The sequence below is a fragment of the Myripristis murdjan genome, chromosome 22 (genome assembly GCF_902150065.1).
Source record: "Myripristis murdjan chromosome 22, fMyrMur1.1, whole genome shotgun sequence".
Classification (NCBI taxonomy): domain Eukaryota; kingdom Metazoa; phylum Chordata; class Actinopteri; order Holocentriformes; family Holocentridae; genus Myripristis; species Myripristis murdjan.
The window spans coordinates 28,643,133-28,660,801 of record NC_044001.1 but is presented as its reverse complement, the minus strand read 5'-3'; the positions used below and the strand labels follow the sequence as shown (position 1 = coordinate 28,660,801).

The following is a 17,669-nucleotide window of genomic DNA, read 5'->3' as shown; positions in this document are numbered from 1 at the left end:
ACAAACAAACAAACAACAACAAAAAAAAAAACTCATACTCAGCCCTAATAATAGGCTACTATAGTGTGAGCAGTTTGGTGACAGATTCATTACAATTACTGCGCAGTGTGTTGGAATTTCTTTTTTTTTTTTTTTTTTTGTGAGCATGCTGTCATGTTTCACTCGCAGCTGAATGAGTCCTCTGTTTTTTTCCACAGTCCCTGGAAATACGCAACACTTCACTATCAAATAAACACAATTAGAGGCTATATTTGATCCACAATACAATTGAAGGATTCATTTGCAATATATCGCCATTTGAATTTATTCTTGATTCTGATTCTGGCCAGCAGCTGAACTGTCAGCTGATGGATCAAATCAAACTGAGGCGCAGCTCGACTGGAAAGTAGCTGCTTAATGAAGAAAAACACAAACTGTCTACCTGCAGGGGGGAACTACAGGTGAGCCAGGAGGAGTTCAGCCCCCCTTAATACAGTTGGTCCCAAACCAGCCCTTAAGGCCCCCTGTCCTGCAGGTTTTTGCTCCAGCTCTACTCTTGCACACCTGACCCAATTAAAGCCCATGCACCTTCATGCGTGGCCTGTTCTGGTAGATCTGTTTCAACCAATCAGTATGAAGTCCTTAAACGGATCAGGATCTGAATATGCAAACTATCCGATTATCCAAATATCAGGATCAGAAATACTTTGAAATACTTGGAATACTTGAAATACATGAAAGCACACAGTAAAAAAAAATCAAGCTTCTGCTAATGCATAAACATTTCCACTAAAATAAACACATTTATTATTTTCTAGCCAGCTTGCCAGGGTAAAATTATTGTGGCTATGTTGCAAGAAAGTGGCTCAGAGGTAAAGCTAACCTTGCAATCAAGGCTATATGACTCAGTCAGATTCAAACACATACCTTCATACTGTGTTCTTTTTCCATCTTTCTCTTTTTCTGCCATTGAGCGCCAGTCCTAAATTTTTCTGTTAGAGCCATTTGCGTAATGTTACTCGGTTCATCAGAATAAGTTGTGAATGAAGATTTGTTGCTGCACTAACCAGCTGAGCAGAATCAACAACATGGCCATGCTACATAACAACAGAACGACCCAATGTTACCCACCATGCCACTGTGTTACCATGGCTACACATTGCATTGAGTGAATCAGTTTAAGACTGTACAAAGTGTGAGGAGCAAGCAACACAGAAAGTCACACTGATTGTGTGGCCCCCCTAGAGGTTGTGGCCCTAAACAACCACAAAGACTGTTTATACCAGCAGCTGGCCCTGCAGCTGGCCCAGTTGTGCACCAGCATATAGTGCTGAACTGCCAGAGTATCAGCCTGCAGCTCTTGCTCGGTCATCATCACTTCAGTCTTTAGCATCAGCTCCCACTCACTGCCAGCCTCCCTGACGGTGCTGGCTCCTGCTTTGCTTCCAGTTTCCCTGACACCACTGGCTCAGGCCCCATTTTGTGTTTCCCTGGCTCTGCCTTGTGCCTCCCTGCCTGAACTTCCTGGCGTACTTCCTGGTTCTTCATCAAATCTGCCAGATCTGCTTCCTCTTTAACTGACACTGCCATCTTGATGGCGTTGATGGTGTTGGTCCAACCTCCTGTAGGGATTTCCACTGCCTGGCATCCAGGAGCATCCGGGAGTTCCCAAGTGTCACTGCTGCCCAGGTGTAACCACTTCCTGTACTCTTAATAGGTTCCATCGCCATCTGTCTGAACTTCAGGGTTCCTGTCCACTGAAGATATGTGCCTCCTGTCCCCGTGAGAGGTTCTGTACCCATCTACCTGAAGTTCAGGGGCCCTGCCTGCTTGAGGTATCTGGCATCCTTCCTCCTAAAGGGTTCAGTTCCTAACAGCTTGAAGTTCAGCATATCCCTCTGTCCAAGGGGTTCTGTCCTTGTCCGCCCCAAGTCCTCATCAACTGGAATTTTCAGGATATACAGGTTGCCTTTTTTCATATTGAAGCTTATAAACTTGGGAGTCTTCTGATTTCAAAAGAGGAAGTGCTATTAACCATATTAACCATTATGTGTTGGAAAAAATAATTTTTGTTGAGAGTTTGTCAAGTAGACAGTAAATGTTTTGTCTTTTGGCGGATGGATATTTAGTATCCTTGTACTACTTAAATACTGCTTACATGCCTATGACTATGCTATTGTAGTAGATTAATGTGTATGTATGTATGTATGTATGTATTTAGGAGGTATGTATTTTAGCATTGTGTATATTAACATGTGCCAAAAAAAGGGTTTCAGGCTGCCTGTGAACACAGAAAATTATAGTGAAAAAGGGGTAGCAGAAAACATCCTGAGAGCTGGATCCAGTCTATTCCAAAAATATGGAAGCATAAATTCCTAACTGAAAAGTCTATGCAGTAATAAATTCAGAGATTTATGCTTCCATGTGTTTGGTATAGGCCAAATAACCATTCAGAAACTGATTACATGCATCTATAGCTGCAGTAAGATATATTACATCTATAAGCATAACATTAAGCAATGTTCCCTTTAAAGAAAAAACACATTGTAATGATCCTTCAAGGTTAGGAGAATGGTCTCCTGACCGTGCATTTTTAGCCAGAGAAAATGTTCTTTGTGTGTTAGGAAAACCTTCCTAAAAAGCCTTTGAGGATATCTCACAGCATTCACAGGAACATTCAGAAAGCTGGAATGGAATGTTCCTGGACCGAAAGACTTGTTTGCTGGGGTAAACCACACATCAGGTGCCTAAAAATCATAAACACACCAAGTTGCTAGCAACTCAGCTGCCTGTAAATTAATGTAAATATGGAAATTTTTATAAAGTCAGTGGCCTTAAGTCTCATGTGATGTCCATGTGAATGAAGCCAAACAGCATGATTTATCACGTTTCACCAAATCTTACAAAACTGCTGATGTGTGTGTGGTGGGGGGGTGGCTTGGCCTCTCAGTTCAGAACAAGAACAAACTGGACAGCGTGACAAGAACTGGTGGGAGAATAATTGGAACTCAAACAAAGACCATCTCCCAACTCTCAGAACAGTACACACTCAACCTGGCTCTGAGGATACTGGACGATCCATCTCACCCGCTGTTCCCAGAGTACATCCTCCTCCCCTTCGGTCACGGGTTCTTAGTGCCCAGAACTACATCAAAAAGCTCCATCACATCTCTTATTCTAAGGAGCAGACAACTTTTAACAATGACTGGAAGTGACACTTGGAATTTAATGAAGCTCAAGTTCAAAATCAAGTCTGAGATTATTTAAATCCAGTATCACTGTTTGCAGTCTCAAAGGGCTTCACATGCCCACAAGCTTACAAGAAACAGGACTACACCCTCTGACTTAAGAAGTCTTGAGAAGGACCTCTTAGAGAGGAGAACCCTCATGGCCAGACAGGTGTGCAATAGGTGCCGACCCAGTGAGCAAATTGCAAACATTACAGTCATAATGCCAAAGAAAACACGCTAGCAGACTATATCAAAAGTTCAAACCCCTTTGCCAGAAGTCTAGGTGATATTCTTGTCTCTCGTTTGAACCTTGCATCGCACACAAAACATGTACAGCCTTGCTTCCTTCAATTAAGAAAGAGATACAATCAGACATGTCCTCTCCTTTCAACATACTAAAAAATGAAGGAGCTTTGGCTTCATCTCCAGGTAGTTCAAAATGCTGCTGCGTGTCTCCTAATAAATACCAAACATTGAGATTTCCAACTCTCTCACCTGATCTGAGAATACTGGGGGGTGGGGGTGATATGCTGAGAAAAAACACTCAGAATTTCTGAGATTAAAGTGGTACATTTAGGAGAAAACAATCACAAATATATGAGAAATAAACCCTGAAAAGTATAAATATAATGTGGCTAATTTACAAGAAAAAACTGTAAAAAATAGTTTTTCCTCTAGTATGGAAAAACTAGTTTTCAGAAGCAAATCCTCGTGATTTGAGCCCAGAATCACAATATCATCATCAGCATCTGGACTTTGAAGAGACATTGCAGTAACTTGGGCTGATTCAGAAAAAAAAGAAACAATTTTGTGACTCTGAGCTAAAATCAGCAGGATTTCCTTGTTACCAAATCCCACTGCAGAAAGAAAGATAGGTAAAAGAAAAAGTATTTTTCCAATTTTTTTCTTAAATTTGTGACTTTCTTATTACACAAGTTCAAACACTCATTTCTACTCCCTTGGCTTTCCTGACTCCTGACTTGTCATCCTGTGCCTTTTGGATTTCACTGATTTTATTTGATTAAGTTTCCTTAATACACATATGCACCTGTTGTTCCTATATTTCAACACATTTATTTATTTTCTACTTTCGACGTTAATTTATCTAGTTTATTTTAATCACAATAGTGTTTATTTCACATGATTTGACCTAATTTCATTGTAAAGTGTCTTTGAGTACCAATAATAATAATAATAATAATAATTATTATTATTATTATTATTATTGTTAATAACCAATAATAATAATAATAATAATAATAATAATAATTATTATTATTATTATTATTATTGTTGTTGTTGTTATTATTATTATTATTAGTAGTAGTAGTAGTAGTATTGTTGTCATTATTATTATATAATAGTCTATATTATATACTGTAGTCTATTTATTTATGATTTTAACTTAATTGATATGTTACCAAACTAAGCTGAGATTCCGTAATGTAATACACTCACTATCACAGCATGATCATTACCCTCAAACAATATGTCTGTGTGTAATAATGAACCTGGGTGACAAGCGTTGTGGAGTAGTCATGGAGAATGATCCCCTAAGATGTCTTGTGTGAAAAATTGGTTTTCTAAGTGTTTACAGATGATGGTGAGATGATGGTCATCACACCATTCTACAGACATTTTCCCCTCCAAACTAAAGTCAAGATATGGCAGTGTCTGTATCTGTAAGTCGCAAGGTGGCATGGACAGCTGTCTGAGCTTACTGAAAAGCAGAGCTGAAGTCCACAAACAGCAGTCTGGTGTGAGCCTTGGCGTTTTCAAGGTGCTGCAAAATATGTATTATGGTTAATATTGCATCATCAGTGCCAATATTATCCTGCCAATATATTATTATTATTATTATTATTATTAGCTTCCACACCATCAGCCTTTCCAGACACTTCATTACAGTGCTTCGGGGCTACTAGTCTATAGTTTATAGTTTTATGGATTATTTTCTTGGGAGGTTTTTTTTTTTTTTTTTTTTTTTTTTTTGGAGGTGGGAGTTACTATTGGAGGAGCTGTAGGTGACTCAACAGACCTTTGAAAGACAGAGACCCAAGCTGGTGCAAGTTCCTCTGCACGTCTTCACCAGGGAAGCTGAGAGGGCCTGCTGCCTTACTTACTTCCTCACAAACAAAGTCATGACATTTTGCTTGATCTTTGCTCGCCTTTATAACCATGACACTTACTAAATCAAAGTTGGACTCACTGATGGCAAATGCTCTGCAAATCTCAGTCCAGCGCAGTGCACAGGGGAGGAGGGAAGAGGGGAGGAGGGGAGAGGAAAAGAGGGGGGGTCAAAGCACTACATCTGACGTCACGGTTTTGCCACAAGATAAGACCTGAGGTTTATCATGAAGCACAATATTAGTGGGTATAAAAAGTGTGAGTGATTCAGTTCCGGTGGCCTCTCTTTGGTGCATGCACCGCCAAATTCCCGTTTCTGTAAATCTCTGCAAACCACCTTTCATCTCCTGCACAGCAACCCAAGAGTCAGGAGCTCTCCCTGGAGCTGACAGACACTACTATGAGAAGAGCGCACCTTTAGAGGGCGAGGGATCCGTGCGCCGAGCGACAGAGAGCGGTTACGCAGCGACGACGCACCGGTCATGGAGGGCAGCCTGTAACTCAGCAGCCGTGGGAGAGCCTGCGGTGGAACAACAGCAGCGCGCAGGGAAAATGGGAATGGCAAGCGAGGACCTGCTGGTAACCCTCCAGATACTGCCGGGTTTCTTCTCCAACTGTCTGTTCCTCGCCCTGTACGACTCGGTGGTGCTGGTGAAGCGGGTCGTGTCGCTGCTCAGCTGCTCCCGCTCCGCCCGCAGCGGAGAGTGGCACCGCATGCTGACATCTGCGGGGCTGCGCTCCATCTGGAACAGCTTCCTCCTGGACGCATACAAGCAGGTAGTGGAGCAGTATTCAATTAGTGTGTGGAATAGTATGTATATGCTACATGAATGCAGGGGCATCAGTTCACCAAACCTTCAGCCAGTGGTTTTCACAATGGGGGCCGGGGACCCCCACGGGTCCTTGAGGGTCCTCCAGGGGGTCCTCAACAAAGTGAGGAATAGTTTAATTTCACTTTAAAGGTGCACCAAACATTTGTTTACACTGGCGGAGCCTATACATAGTCTAAATACTATATAGTATATATACTATACATGCACTTTTTAAAATTAATTTAACAAGTCAAAAAATTAAGATTATTTTGAGCCCTCTTAATCTTCTCACTTAGCATTCTTCCCTCAAAGGGAAGCCTTGAAGATGCTTTTTTGAATACTGTACATACAGTGCATATAAATAAATACACACACACACACACACACACACAAATCTATCTATCTATCGATCTATCTATCTATATGTGTGTGTGTGTGTGTGTGTATAGATATATTTGATTCAAATGACTGAAATATAATATATAATGTATATAATATAATATTTTTTTTGGGGGGGGGGGCGTTTTAAGATAATGTTTTCCTAATGTTCTAGCCATTTCTTGCATTTTTTTTTTTTTTTACAAGAAATATTTTATACTAATGTTCTCATATTATTATTATTATTATTATTATTATTGTTGTTGTTGTTGTTGTTGTTGTTGTTATTATTGCTCATCACCCTTTTCCTCCATGTTTTTTGAAAGAGATCAAGTGAATTTACTGAGGTTTCAAACATACAAAAACATGTATGACTTATTTCAACATTATATTTTAATCTTTTTTTTTTTCATAAGTACACATAGCACAGCTGGACAATTTCATAACTAAAACAAACCAAAATATCTTTTCATATCAGAGTCCTTAGGGCAAAAGCAGTTCAAGTGGGGGTCTTGGGGTTCATGAGCATCGACTTGAAAAGGTTAGAAAACCCTGAAGATATACATCTAATTTATCGTCTAATATATCTGCCACCAAAACTTCCATACAGTTCTCAAGCCCACATCTTGCCACACTCAGCTGCCACCTGGGCAAGTCAAGCTGTGGTGCCCACCATGTCTTTACCTGCAGACTTTAAAAAGACCGAGGATGGAAGATTTGGTGGTAAATAACAGAGATGCAATAGCAGGCATCCCCACTGTAAGAATATATCTACTGTCAGTTTTGAAATCAAAACAACAGATATATTCTGCTGTCAGAATATATCTGCTGTAACACTATAATATTGTTCCTTAACATATGACTTACAAAGCATTAATACATATTTAATTCCTGTCATTTCTACTCTTACAAATGTTTGTGAAGCAGTTACAGATACGTTCACAAATGTATATCAGCAATTTAAAAATAAGCAAACATATACAAATGATTAATGCTATATTTATGAAGGTTATGTTATTGTAAATGTGAAAGAAAATTTACTGAAATATTTATAAATATATTAAAGGGACTATCTCTAACCATAACCCTGATTTATTTGTAAATGGTCACATATTTATAACCATTTTAGAAATATAGGAATGATAGTCTATTAAATATTCATGTGTATCTTCTGAATCATTTGTTTAAGAACATTATTAGAAAGTGTTACCAAAAGCTTTCAATGATTAATGCAAACACCTTTAGTAAAAGTAGCAATACCTTAATGGAAATATACTCCAGTAGTCATGATGAAGACTGTTTCCATTCTTCGTCGTGTCATGTTACATTTTGATGCATTAACCTGTAACAAATACTTTCATGTTGTAGGTTAAAGTGCAGCACATACTGAGATCTAACAATGCATCATATTTTAAATACCTCATCGGCAATGTACAGCCTTCAGCTAAATGTTGTGCAGCTAAACTCCAGTATTTCCCTCTGAACTGTGGTGGAGTAAAAGTGTGAAAATGTCAAAATGTACTTAGTCTGCTTGAAATTCAGTTAGAATTGAATGTGTCATGTTATTTGGAGTCTCAGTTCTTTTTTTAAAAAAAACATACTTTTTGCGATATGTTAGATCCATTACAACACTATCATCTCAAAGTCAAGCTCCAATTTACTTCAAGCTGTCAGTAAAAATCATTTGAATTAAATCTGATCACTTTGCTCCTGTAGATCCAGGGGCAGCAGGGCATCCACACACCTCCCAAAGTTGAGTTACTTTTTAACTTTACAGAAAAAAAAATACACAAGTCAATATCAAACCATAAGGTTACTTATCTAATCCTGTGTCAATTTAGCAGGTAATGATTAATCTGAAAGGATGTGAAAAGTGTGTCTGGTGAGGATGATTCGCCTAACATCAGATGTGATTACGTGGGTGAGATGGCTGGTCAGTGGGCCAGGAAATCTCAAAGTTTAAAGCGTTTACACAATCCTGACCTTTTGCCTGTTCTCACTCATCCATTCCTCGCCTTGTTTCTCCCTCGCTCTCTCTTTCTCTCTGTGCATGTCTCTCTTGCTCTCTGCACGCTGCCCCCCGCTGTTTCTCATTCTCTGTTCTAATCAGCTTCAGATTTTAAGACTCTTAGCATCACAAATCCACACACATGTGTTCACATACACCCACCCACCCACCCACCCTCTGTTACCAGGTCTTGGCTGCTTGGACTGGCTGGATGTCTAGCTGGTGACTGATCATGCTCCCCGTTACACCTACAAGCAGGGGTGGATATTCCAGTTCCTTGTAGGGAGGGAGGGGGGACAGAAAAATTTCCAAAAGTGACACCAAAAGTGATGCCCAAAGAGCCCCATTTTTGCCATTTTCTCCATCAGCAATCTGCCACTACATACTACCCATGAAACCAGAGAGTCCATAGATCGGCCTGTCGGTGTCTGGCTCATCACCAAAATCACTGAACTAACAGCCCAAGAAGAGCAGAGAGAAACTTTGCTTTACCATGAACCAGTGCCCTCCTCTACAAAACAGAGTATGTTGCTATGAGGACTAATCTTCATAACTAAACAACATAGTTATTATCAGATGTGATATTTGTAACAAAGCAACCCACTTGAAAATGGGCAAAGAATTGAGGCAGTCGTGATTTGAATTGGGGACAGACGTCCTGCCTCTGTAAACGGATAGGCATTAGGGGAGGTGGAGCAACAGCGGCAGGCGGGAAAGCAGGTTTCATCTCAACCGCCAGATAACGAGGTCAATGAACGAGTTTTATTCTACAGAGGAAACATGTCTGTCACCTCGTTTGTTAAGTTCTGTCTTTGCAGAGTGACGACTCACTAGATTTGGACAAGCCGCCACAAATTTAGATCACACACACACTCACTCACGCACACAGACACACGCGAGAGTCAGAATCAGAACAGGAAGTGCAGTGGATCAAATAAGTACTCCAACGTATACTGTATGATTATAATTATATAGTTTTGTTTCCATGGTTATGTTTTTGTTTCCAGGGACAACTATCCCCCAACACCCCCAACAGGGTATGGCAACATCATTGGATACCAAATTGATAGTGAATGACTGCATGGCACTGAAACAAGTAAAGCTGAAATCAATTTGAATATGAGGACACATTTCTGGCAGATTCACAGGCCTGACAGACAGGCCTGAATCACCGTGGATGAAAGGATATGATATATTTTAGTGTCCCCAAGGGGAGATTTGTCTTGGACTTGAGAACACCCAAGCTGCAGAAACCACATCATAGATACACAAAAACACATCATAACAAATAAGCAAGTTAAATGATTAAAATGGTAGTAGCAAAGCGAGATATTGCATGTAAGAGGATTTTACTCACATCAGATCCGATGACATGGCTAAGAGGCTGGCAAAATAAGAAAGGAGGCTTCATCTCTTTGATGTTGACCGTAGATTGATGGTGCTGGTTTATAGATCTTTCAAGGAGTCATTTTAACCTTTTCACTGGGATCATGGTATGGCAACCTGAATATTCAAAAAAAAAAAAAAAAAAAAAATGGAGTAACATTGTTCAGGTGGCCAGTACGATCCTCAGCAAGCAGCCCTCCTCCATGTCAGTCATCTTTTATCGCCAGGTCTTAATCAGTTTTAGGGAGCCCAGACCATCTTGTCTTGAAGGCATTTCATCATCTCCATGCAGGTCAGAAGTACAGGGCTCCCTTATATTTAAATTTTTGAGAAAAAAAACAAAAAAATTCTCAGATTATATAGTTACAAATTGGTCAAGGAGCCACATGACTTGACTTTATGAGGTTGGATCAGCCTCACACTGCAGATGCTGCTGCTCACCATGTATCAGGCCTGCAGCTGATGACCCCATCAAATTCTACTTTGCAATGGGATTTAGGAACAAGGAAATCCTGCTGATTTTAGCCCAGAATCACAATATTGTTTTCTTTTGAATCAGCCCAAGTTACAGCAATGTCTCTTCAAACTCCAGATACTGACGATAATACTGTGATTCTGGGCTCAAATCACCAGGATAAATTTATGACTTTAATCTCAGAATTTCTGAGTTTTTTCCTCACAAATTTGTGACTTTAGAATTTCAGAGTTGTTGAGTTTCAGAGTTGTTAATCTCATAGAATATCTAAGTAAGAATATTCAAGTTTTTGTCCCATAAATTCTTGACTTTAATCTTGAAAAGAGTTTTTTTTTTTTTTCTTGGAATATTACCGTCCTCCTCCAGCTCCATGTATATATTTTTTCCTCTCCCTGCAGTGGCCCTAGTACACCGTCATAGAGTACTACAATATGAAAACCCATCTTGTATCAATTTTATTGTTGTACTGTTATGTGTGTATTATCATTGTTTATCTGTGCTCTGCTTGCCAAATTTACTCTAGTGGGACAATAAAAAACTGACTTGAACTGAACAATAACAATTAAATAAAGCATATGAAACAGATGCATAGAAAAAAAAAAGGTATTAAAACAACAGTATGGCATTAAATGCCACGTTAAAAGAGCTCTAAGACCCAAAGTGAAAACTGCAAAATAAGTAAAACACAAGGTCCTGGAACTCTTGCTTTTGCAGTAAAAGAAAAGAAAGAAATTTCTAAATAGTGCAGACAGTCATGGAAGAAAAACAAAGTACTTAGGCTGCAAATGAATTAAGAGCATTTAGACAACCAAACAGGCCAACATGTATGGACTTTTCATCAGGGTCTGATGATAAAACAGTGTGTGCTTGTAAATTAAAATCTGTTGTTTGGGTTACAAATGAGTGTCTTTTTTCCATTAGGAATAGAATTGAGTGAACACTTTGACAGTGTAATCAGTATCAAAGAGAACATTCCATTTGAAAATGTGGAAAAATACTGTACATACTTGGTTTGACTAGGACATGACACTAATTGAGGAGATATTAGCAATGACTTTCCCCTGGCAAATTTTCTCTTGGGTTCAAATTTTTATTTATATAACACTTTGAATCCCAGGGGCCTGTGGGTGTGCTTATATTTTGAAAGGCTTCACTTAACCCTCTTAATAAAATTCATTTTGTATCCTTTTCTTAAAAAAAATAAAATAAAAAATAAAAAAAGTGTGGGGAATTGTTTGGTAATTTTCATAATTTTCTGCATGTAATTTTGTGGTAATTTTCTGCTTTTATATTTCATACAATTTTGGGGTCATTTTGTGGAAATTTTATGGCAGTTTTCTTGGAATTTAGTTTTAAATATATAATTAGAACAAGCATAGTTTTTTGTGTCTTGTTTGTCTTTCAAATTTTTGCTAACTTTTCTTAAAGTCTTTTAAGTAAAACCTCCCAAACACCTACAGTCACAGGGAATCAGAGATGGGAGGTTGGACTTGAATGGGTAAACTACTGTAATCATGCAGCTCTTCTAGACTTGCCAACTTGACTATGGTATGGAACTTGTGGGTGCATGAGTGACTGGTGCAGTCGGTGTTAAGCTCAGAGTGAGGGGTGGCCTTTGAGCTGGTGGAATGAGTACTGAATCAGCAAATGACTCGCTCCGCTCCAAGCTGGGAGAGTGAAAAATGAGTTCAAACAAGCACCAAAGTGCTCTTTTCTTTCTGGGCTAGGTAAATACATTAATAGCTCGATAGCTGATACAGTTCCACAAATACAGTTAATATCAGACTTGCATAATAGTGACACATTGTTTCACGTCATCTTCGTAGTTTGCATTAACTAGCTAGGAGTTAATGGAGAGGAGGATTTGACACTCTTGAGTAAATGGTAAATGGACTGCATTGCTATAGCGCTCTCTCAAGTCTACTGATCACTCAAAGCACTTTATAACGTTTGCCTTAATAATGATAATAATAATAATAATAATGATAATACATTTTATTTATAAGTGCCTTTCTCGACACTCAAAGACACTTTACAAAGACAAAACAAGTACAATAAAACAACAGATAAAAGCTACACACGGTAAAAAGAAAAAAAAAAAAAAACATTCAACCATTCACACACTGATGGCAGAGGCAGCCATTCAAGGTGCCAAACTAACCATCAGAAGCAGTTAGGGGTCCAGTGTTTTGCTCAAAGACACCTTGACATGATATCTGGGGAACCAGGGATCAAACCAGAAACCTTTGGATTACTAGATGACCATTCTAGCTCCTGAGCCATACCTTCCCCAGTAACACTAAAAAGAGTCTCGAGTTTCGAACAATTCGTTCATGACTTGCACATCACTGCAGGGATCCACAGAAGGGGCCTGCAAAAAGTCACTGTTCAAATTTATTTGAACAGTCCTTTATAGAAGAATCTCTTTTACAGGGTCTAGGTGAAACCCAAATTGCACAGAATGCCTACAATGTGTGTAATGTCAATCTCCTTTTTGGCCTCCCCAGGTGAAGCTTGGCTGCGAGGCACCCAACTCAAAAGTAGTCAAGGTACCTAATAGTCCTCGATGGAGCAGCAACGCCCGCAATATGGCCAGTGTGCCTCCTAGTGCCGAGGTCCGACAAGGGGATGAGTGCCGGCTCCTGGACTTCGAGTCATCTGATCGCCCTCTGGTGGTCAACTTCGGCTCAGCCACCTGACCCCCCTTCATCAGCCACCTGCCAGCTTTCCGGCGGCTGGTGGAGGACTTTTGTGATGTGGCAGACTTCCTACTAGTGTACATCGATGAGGCTCACCCATCTGATGGCTGGGTGGCACCTCCCATGGGCGCTTGTTCCTTTAAAGTCCGCACGCACCAGAGTCTGGAAGAGAGGGTGGGGGCGGCACGCAAGCTAATTGAGCACTTTTCCCTGCCACCCCAGTGCCAGCTAGTGGCTGACTGCATGGACAACAACGCCAACGTAGCTTATGGCGTATTCAATGAGCGGGTGTGCATTGTACAGCGGAAAAAAATTGCCTACCTGGGTGGGAAAGGACCTTTTTTCTACAATCTCAAGGATGTACGGCAGTGGCTGGAACAAAGCTATGGCAAACGGTAGGACTCAACAAGGATAAGGGGGCGGTCACATTACGTTTGATTTACTGGAAAAAAAAAATTGTTTGTCCCAACGAATATCGGCGAAGCATTGTATAGAGCTGGATGGTGGGAAGCTTCCTCCATGTTTGATTTTGACTCTAGATTGCTAGCAATTATGCGAAAAAATTTGCAGGTTGAACTTTTGTGCAGAGCGAGGAGACCAAATTTTCAAATTTCCAAATTTTTCAGAAAATGGATGCAAATACTTTTTTCCTGTCCTCACATGTGTTTGATTTGAAATTAGTGTAACAAGAAAGACAAGTGTGACCGCCCCTTAAAAGGTGGACAGTTGCCTGGTGGTTTTTCCATATGGGAAAGGCAGAGAGAACTCTATTTTTATATAAAAGGCAGAATTAAAAGGGGTGCTTTCACAATTGTGCAGTGCCTCCAATAAAAAAATTATGGACAAATGAATTTTCAACAAGTCCTAGGTTTGTGGAACTATTTTACTTTTGAAACTGAATTGGCTTTCTGCACACCATTTCATGGGAACTGAGACAAACTTTATGTAAAGACATGCACTGATGCTCCATATTAACACAAGGCAGCAAGTTCATTGGAGTCAACATAAAATGACTGGCTGTGCTTTAAATATGGCCGCACCCTTTTTGCTACTAAAAAATGTTATAGTCCAGAGTGTAATCTATTTTGACTTAAATGTCTTAAAAGTGAAAATCAAATTACCAAAGAGAGGTGTGTATGTGTTTATGAAATTTGTTTTTATTCAATTTATATTTTGTTTTTTACTCTGTGGTAATATCTTCGTATATGCACTATGTCTAAAACAATACTTATATTTTATTTAAGATGATAAAATATTGTAACCATCCCCTTCAATATTCATAGCACCATTAGTAATCAGTTTGACTATTGCTATCCATCTGACAGTTCTATATAATTCCAGTATTTCTGCAGGTATGGTATGGTCTAGCATTGAAATGGTACGGTTTATGGCAATAATATTCAATCATCATAACGCATTAGATCCCAAATAGTGAGCAACAGTCTGACTTTAGCAGGCCATTTCAGGTGTTACCCCTACCTTTAACATCTCACTCCACTGTAATTAAACAGTATCATCAGCATACAGCATATCAATCAAAGCTGCATCCTGCATTTCCACTATTTTTTGATATTGAGAAATAATAGAATGATGCAAATCAACATGGAGGAAGGCTGAACGACGGTAAAAAAAATTTCAATTGTTTTGGCAGATACTGCAATTTCCATGTGATTCACAGTTTTAGTGGTGAGTAATTATTTGTGCTTTGTAATTTTAATTTGCACTGAAAAACGTAAAGATTATGTTGTGATTTTTGGATGGAGCTTGTGCCAAACAAACATGTTTTCCTGTGCATGGAGATGTGATTTGTAGGCAAGGAAATCTCTGTAGCACAACAAATATTTTATTTATAATGGTATTTTGTAACGCAACTTACCATTATTAATTTGCACTTGGCCATTTTGCATTTTGATTCTTTGTTCAGGGTTAACATGCATCGTTTTTCATTTTCAGCTAGCTTAAGTCCCTGTTAGACATGGTGAGTGATTAACAAAAAGTACAGATACTCCAGTAGGTATAACAATGAAATGTTTAGTCAATAATGTGTCCAGTTAGTATCATTATACATTGTGCCAATATTTCCTCTATAACTAGAGTTAGCCTGTTAAACAATCTAAACCTTTACCACTTAATAGTCTATCCTAACCATGATAAAATAAAACTTTTTACGATAAAAAAGAAAAAGCTTCATTTTAATCAGTCGACCCAGAGGTTATAAATTCATGAGCTGTAAAAGCTAACCTGGCTGGGTGAAACCAGTGGCTCACTGGTGGAATAAATACATCTTTCTTCGTGTATCACTGGGTAGCATGATGATAATATCACAGTGTTTTACCTATGATAAGGATAGTATCACGATACAGATGATTCTGCGAGATGCCGTATATTGTAACAGAAACAGTTATGACAAAAAGTACCCAGGAAAAGGCTAAATCATTTTTTCAATAATCAGGAATGAGTCATGTTTGTCAGTATTTAAATATGCACATTTTAACAAATACACCTCATAGGAACTCAAATGTGCTATCTATGCAAATTAGGTTGAAAACTCAAACATCCATACTTGGCACAGGTGTACTGATGACACCTCACAATATGAAGTGTCATGATAAATTGCACTATTGATTTATTGTACCATCCCTAGTATCTAGCAGCTTTGTCACTCAGTCCTGTCTGCTTTGTTTTCCCCACTCCTCGTCTTTGCACAGGAGCACTGTGAGTGCCTTTGTCACACTATTAAACATTTTCTGACTCTACACTAACTGACCAGATGCCAGAGGGGCTCTTGGGAAATCAAGTCAGATGTAACTGGTGGTTATAAAGTTGCACAATAGCGCATTAAAATGAAAATAAAATCAAAATGAAAAAAAGTTTTGTTTTTCAAAGGGAAAATTAAGACGAGACATTGAATTAATGAATGTCTATTGGAATGTGTGAAAAAGGTTTATTTGTTATTATTATTGGTTTGTGATACTGATATTAATGTCTGACATGTTTTAAGTAGGAATTAGATATTCCACTATATACAGAGCATGTATGGGCTCACTGGTCTCACTCGTCCAGAGGTGCTACCAGGATTAAAGGGATACTTCACCCATAATGCATCATTTTTGTGTTAAATACTCCCTGTGTGGTGCCTGACTAAGAGCGTTTTACACACATGTTTTACTTCATGGTAAACTTATATTTCCAAAACGACAGCCGTCTCTGATCCAGTGGAAAAACTGGGTCTGTAATTCCATATTTTTACCAGAGCAAAACATATCAAGTTCAAGTTCAGTTTAAAAAGCTTAAGACTTGAGGGCGGCACATGATGAGCAATTGATAAAAATATAATCCATGATGGCTGAAGTATCACTTTAAATTTAAATTTAATAATTTTAATTTCTGGGAGACACCTACTTTATACTGATGAGAACTTTTGCACTCACTTCAAGCTATATTTTTGCATACAACAAATGCTTAAGGCTACAGCTGCTTGCCTGTTTATGAATAACCTCCTTGTGTGATCAAGACTGTGGGAAACCAATCTTTTTTGGCCTGTTTTGAAATGTCTGTCATAGACTATTAATGTGCCTGACAAATCAAATCTTGGGCTTTAGCCACACATGTGAAACCAGTAAAGATTCTTAGGTTGCATGATGTGTTGAGGTCAGAAAGGGCTGGAGGTGAGAGTGCCATTTGGTGTGGTAGGTGGGGTCAAGAGGGGTCAAGAATATGTCACGTGGGTCAGGAGGTTGTTTGAGGAGTTCAGCATTCTGTCTTTGTGCCACAGTGACAGCATGGCGGCTCCATGGGCCTGGTGCCAGCAGATGGCCTGCTCTGGTCGAGATGACAAAGGTGTATGAATGAAAACCTTTGACGAAAGGGTCCCTGACTCTGTCTCTGGTTGGATAGCGAACCACACCTGGTCACTGCCTGACAGAAGCATCTCATCTGCTCTTATTATCTAACTGCTAAAACCACATTTGTTTTTTAGCATTTCAGCTGGGCTTTTTTTTTTTTTTTTTTTTTACTATTATTATTACTTTTTAGTGCAATGTGCTTTTCTAATATGTCAAGGAGAGAAAAAGAAAATAAAGGTGAATGTTTGCTGCAGACAGTCTGATTTATGTCTCGTGCTTGTCTATCTCGTTATGGAATTCTGGAAACCAGAATGAAAAGGAGACTTTGCAACAACAACAAAAAAAAAAGTATCTGTGAAAGTGTTCATGCTAACAGTGTTCACAAGCTTGCACACACTTTTGAGTCTCCTGAAGTATAAACAAAATGCAAATACCAATCATAAAAAGGCCTCAGTTGCCCACCAAGTGTTTGACTGTGCCTCTAAAGCAAGACGGAAGACCTACAGGGGCCATAATCTGTTTTCTGTCTGAAAGAGGCATGACTGCATATACTCTACACTCTCTTCCTCTGTGACAGGTTGTAACTTGTGCGAAGGAACATCGGGGCCACTGGGTTCATCTGACGCAGAGGCTTCTGGCTGAACTTCTGCTCTTCCAAGCTTGCCAATTACTCTACGGGAGAAAGAGGATGGCCACAGGAGGAAATGAGAGCGGGGAGGAAAGAATAAAT

General features: G+C 39.2%; 1 protein-coding gene across 1 annotated transcript; it reads left to right on the top strand.

Annotated features, from left to right (window-relative positions):
- Positions 1 to 5,651: 5,651 nt before the first annotated feature.
- On the top strand, positions 5,652 to 14,184 carry dio2 (iodothyronine deiodinase 2). Its single transcript, XM_030044693.1, has 2 exons — positions 5,652 to 6,113; positions 12,903 to 14,184. Exons 1-2 carry the CDS (start codon positions 5,889 to 5,891, stop codon positions 13,491 to 13,493), a joined length of 816 nt encoding a protein of 271 aa, XP_029900553.1. The 5' UTR covers positions 5,652 to 5,888; the 3' UTR covers positions 13,494 to 14,184.
- Positions 14,185 to 17,669: the final 3,485 nt, after the last annotated feature.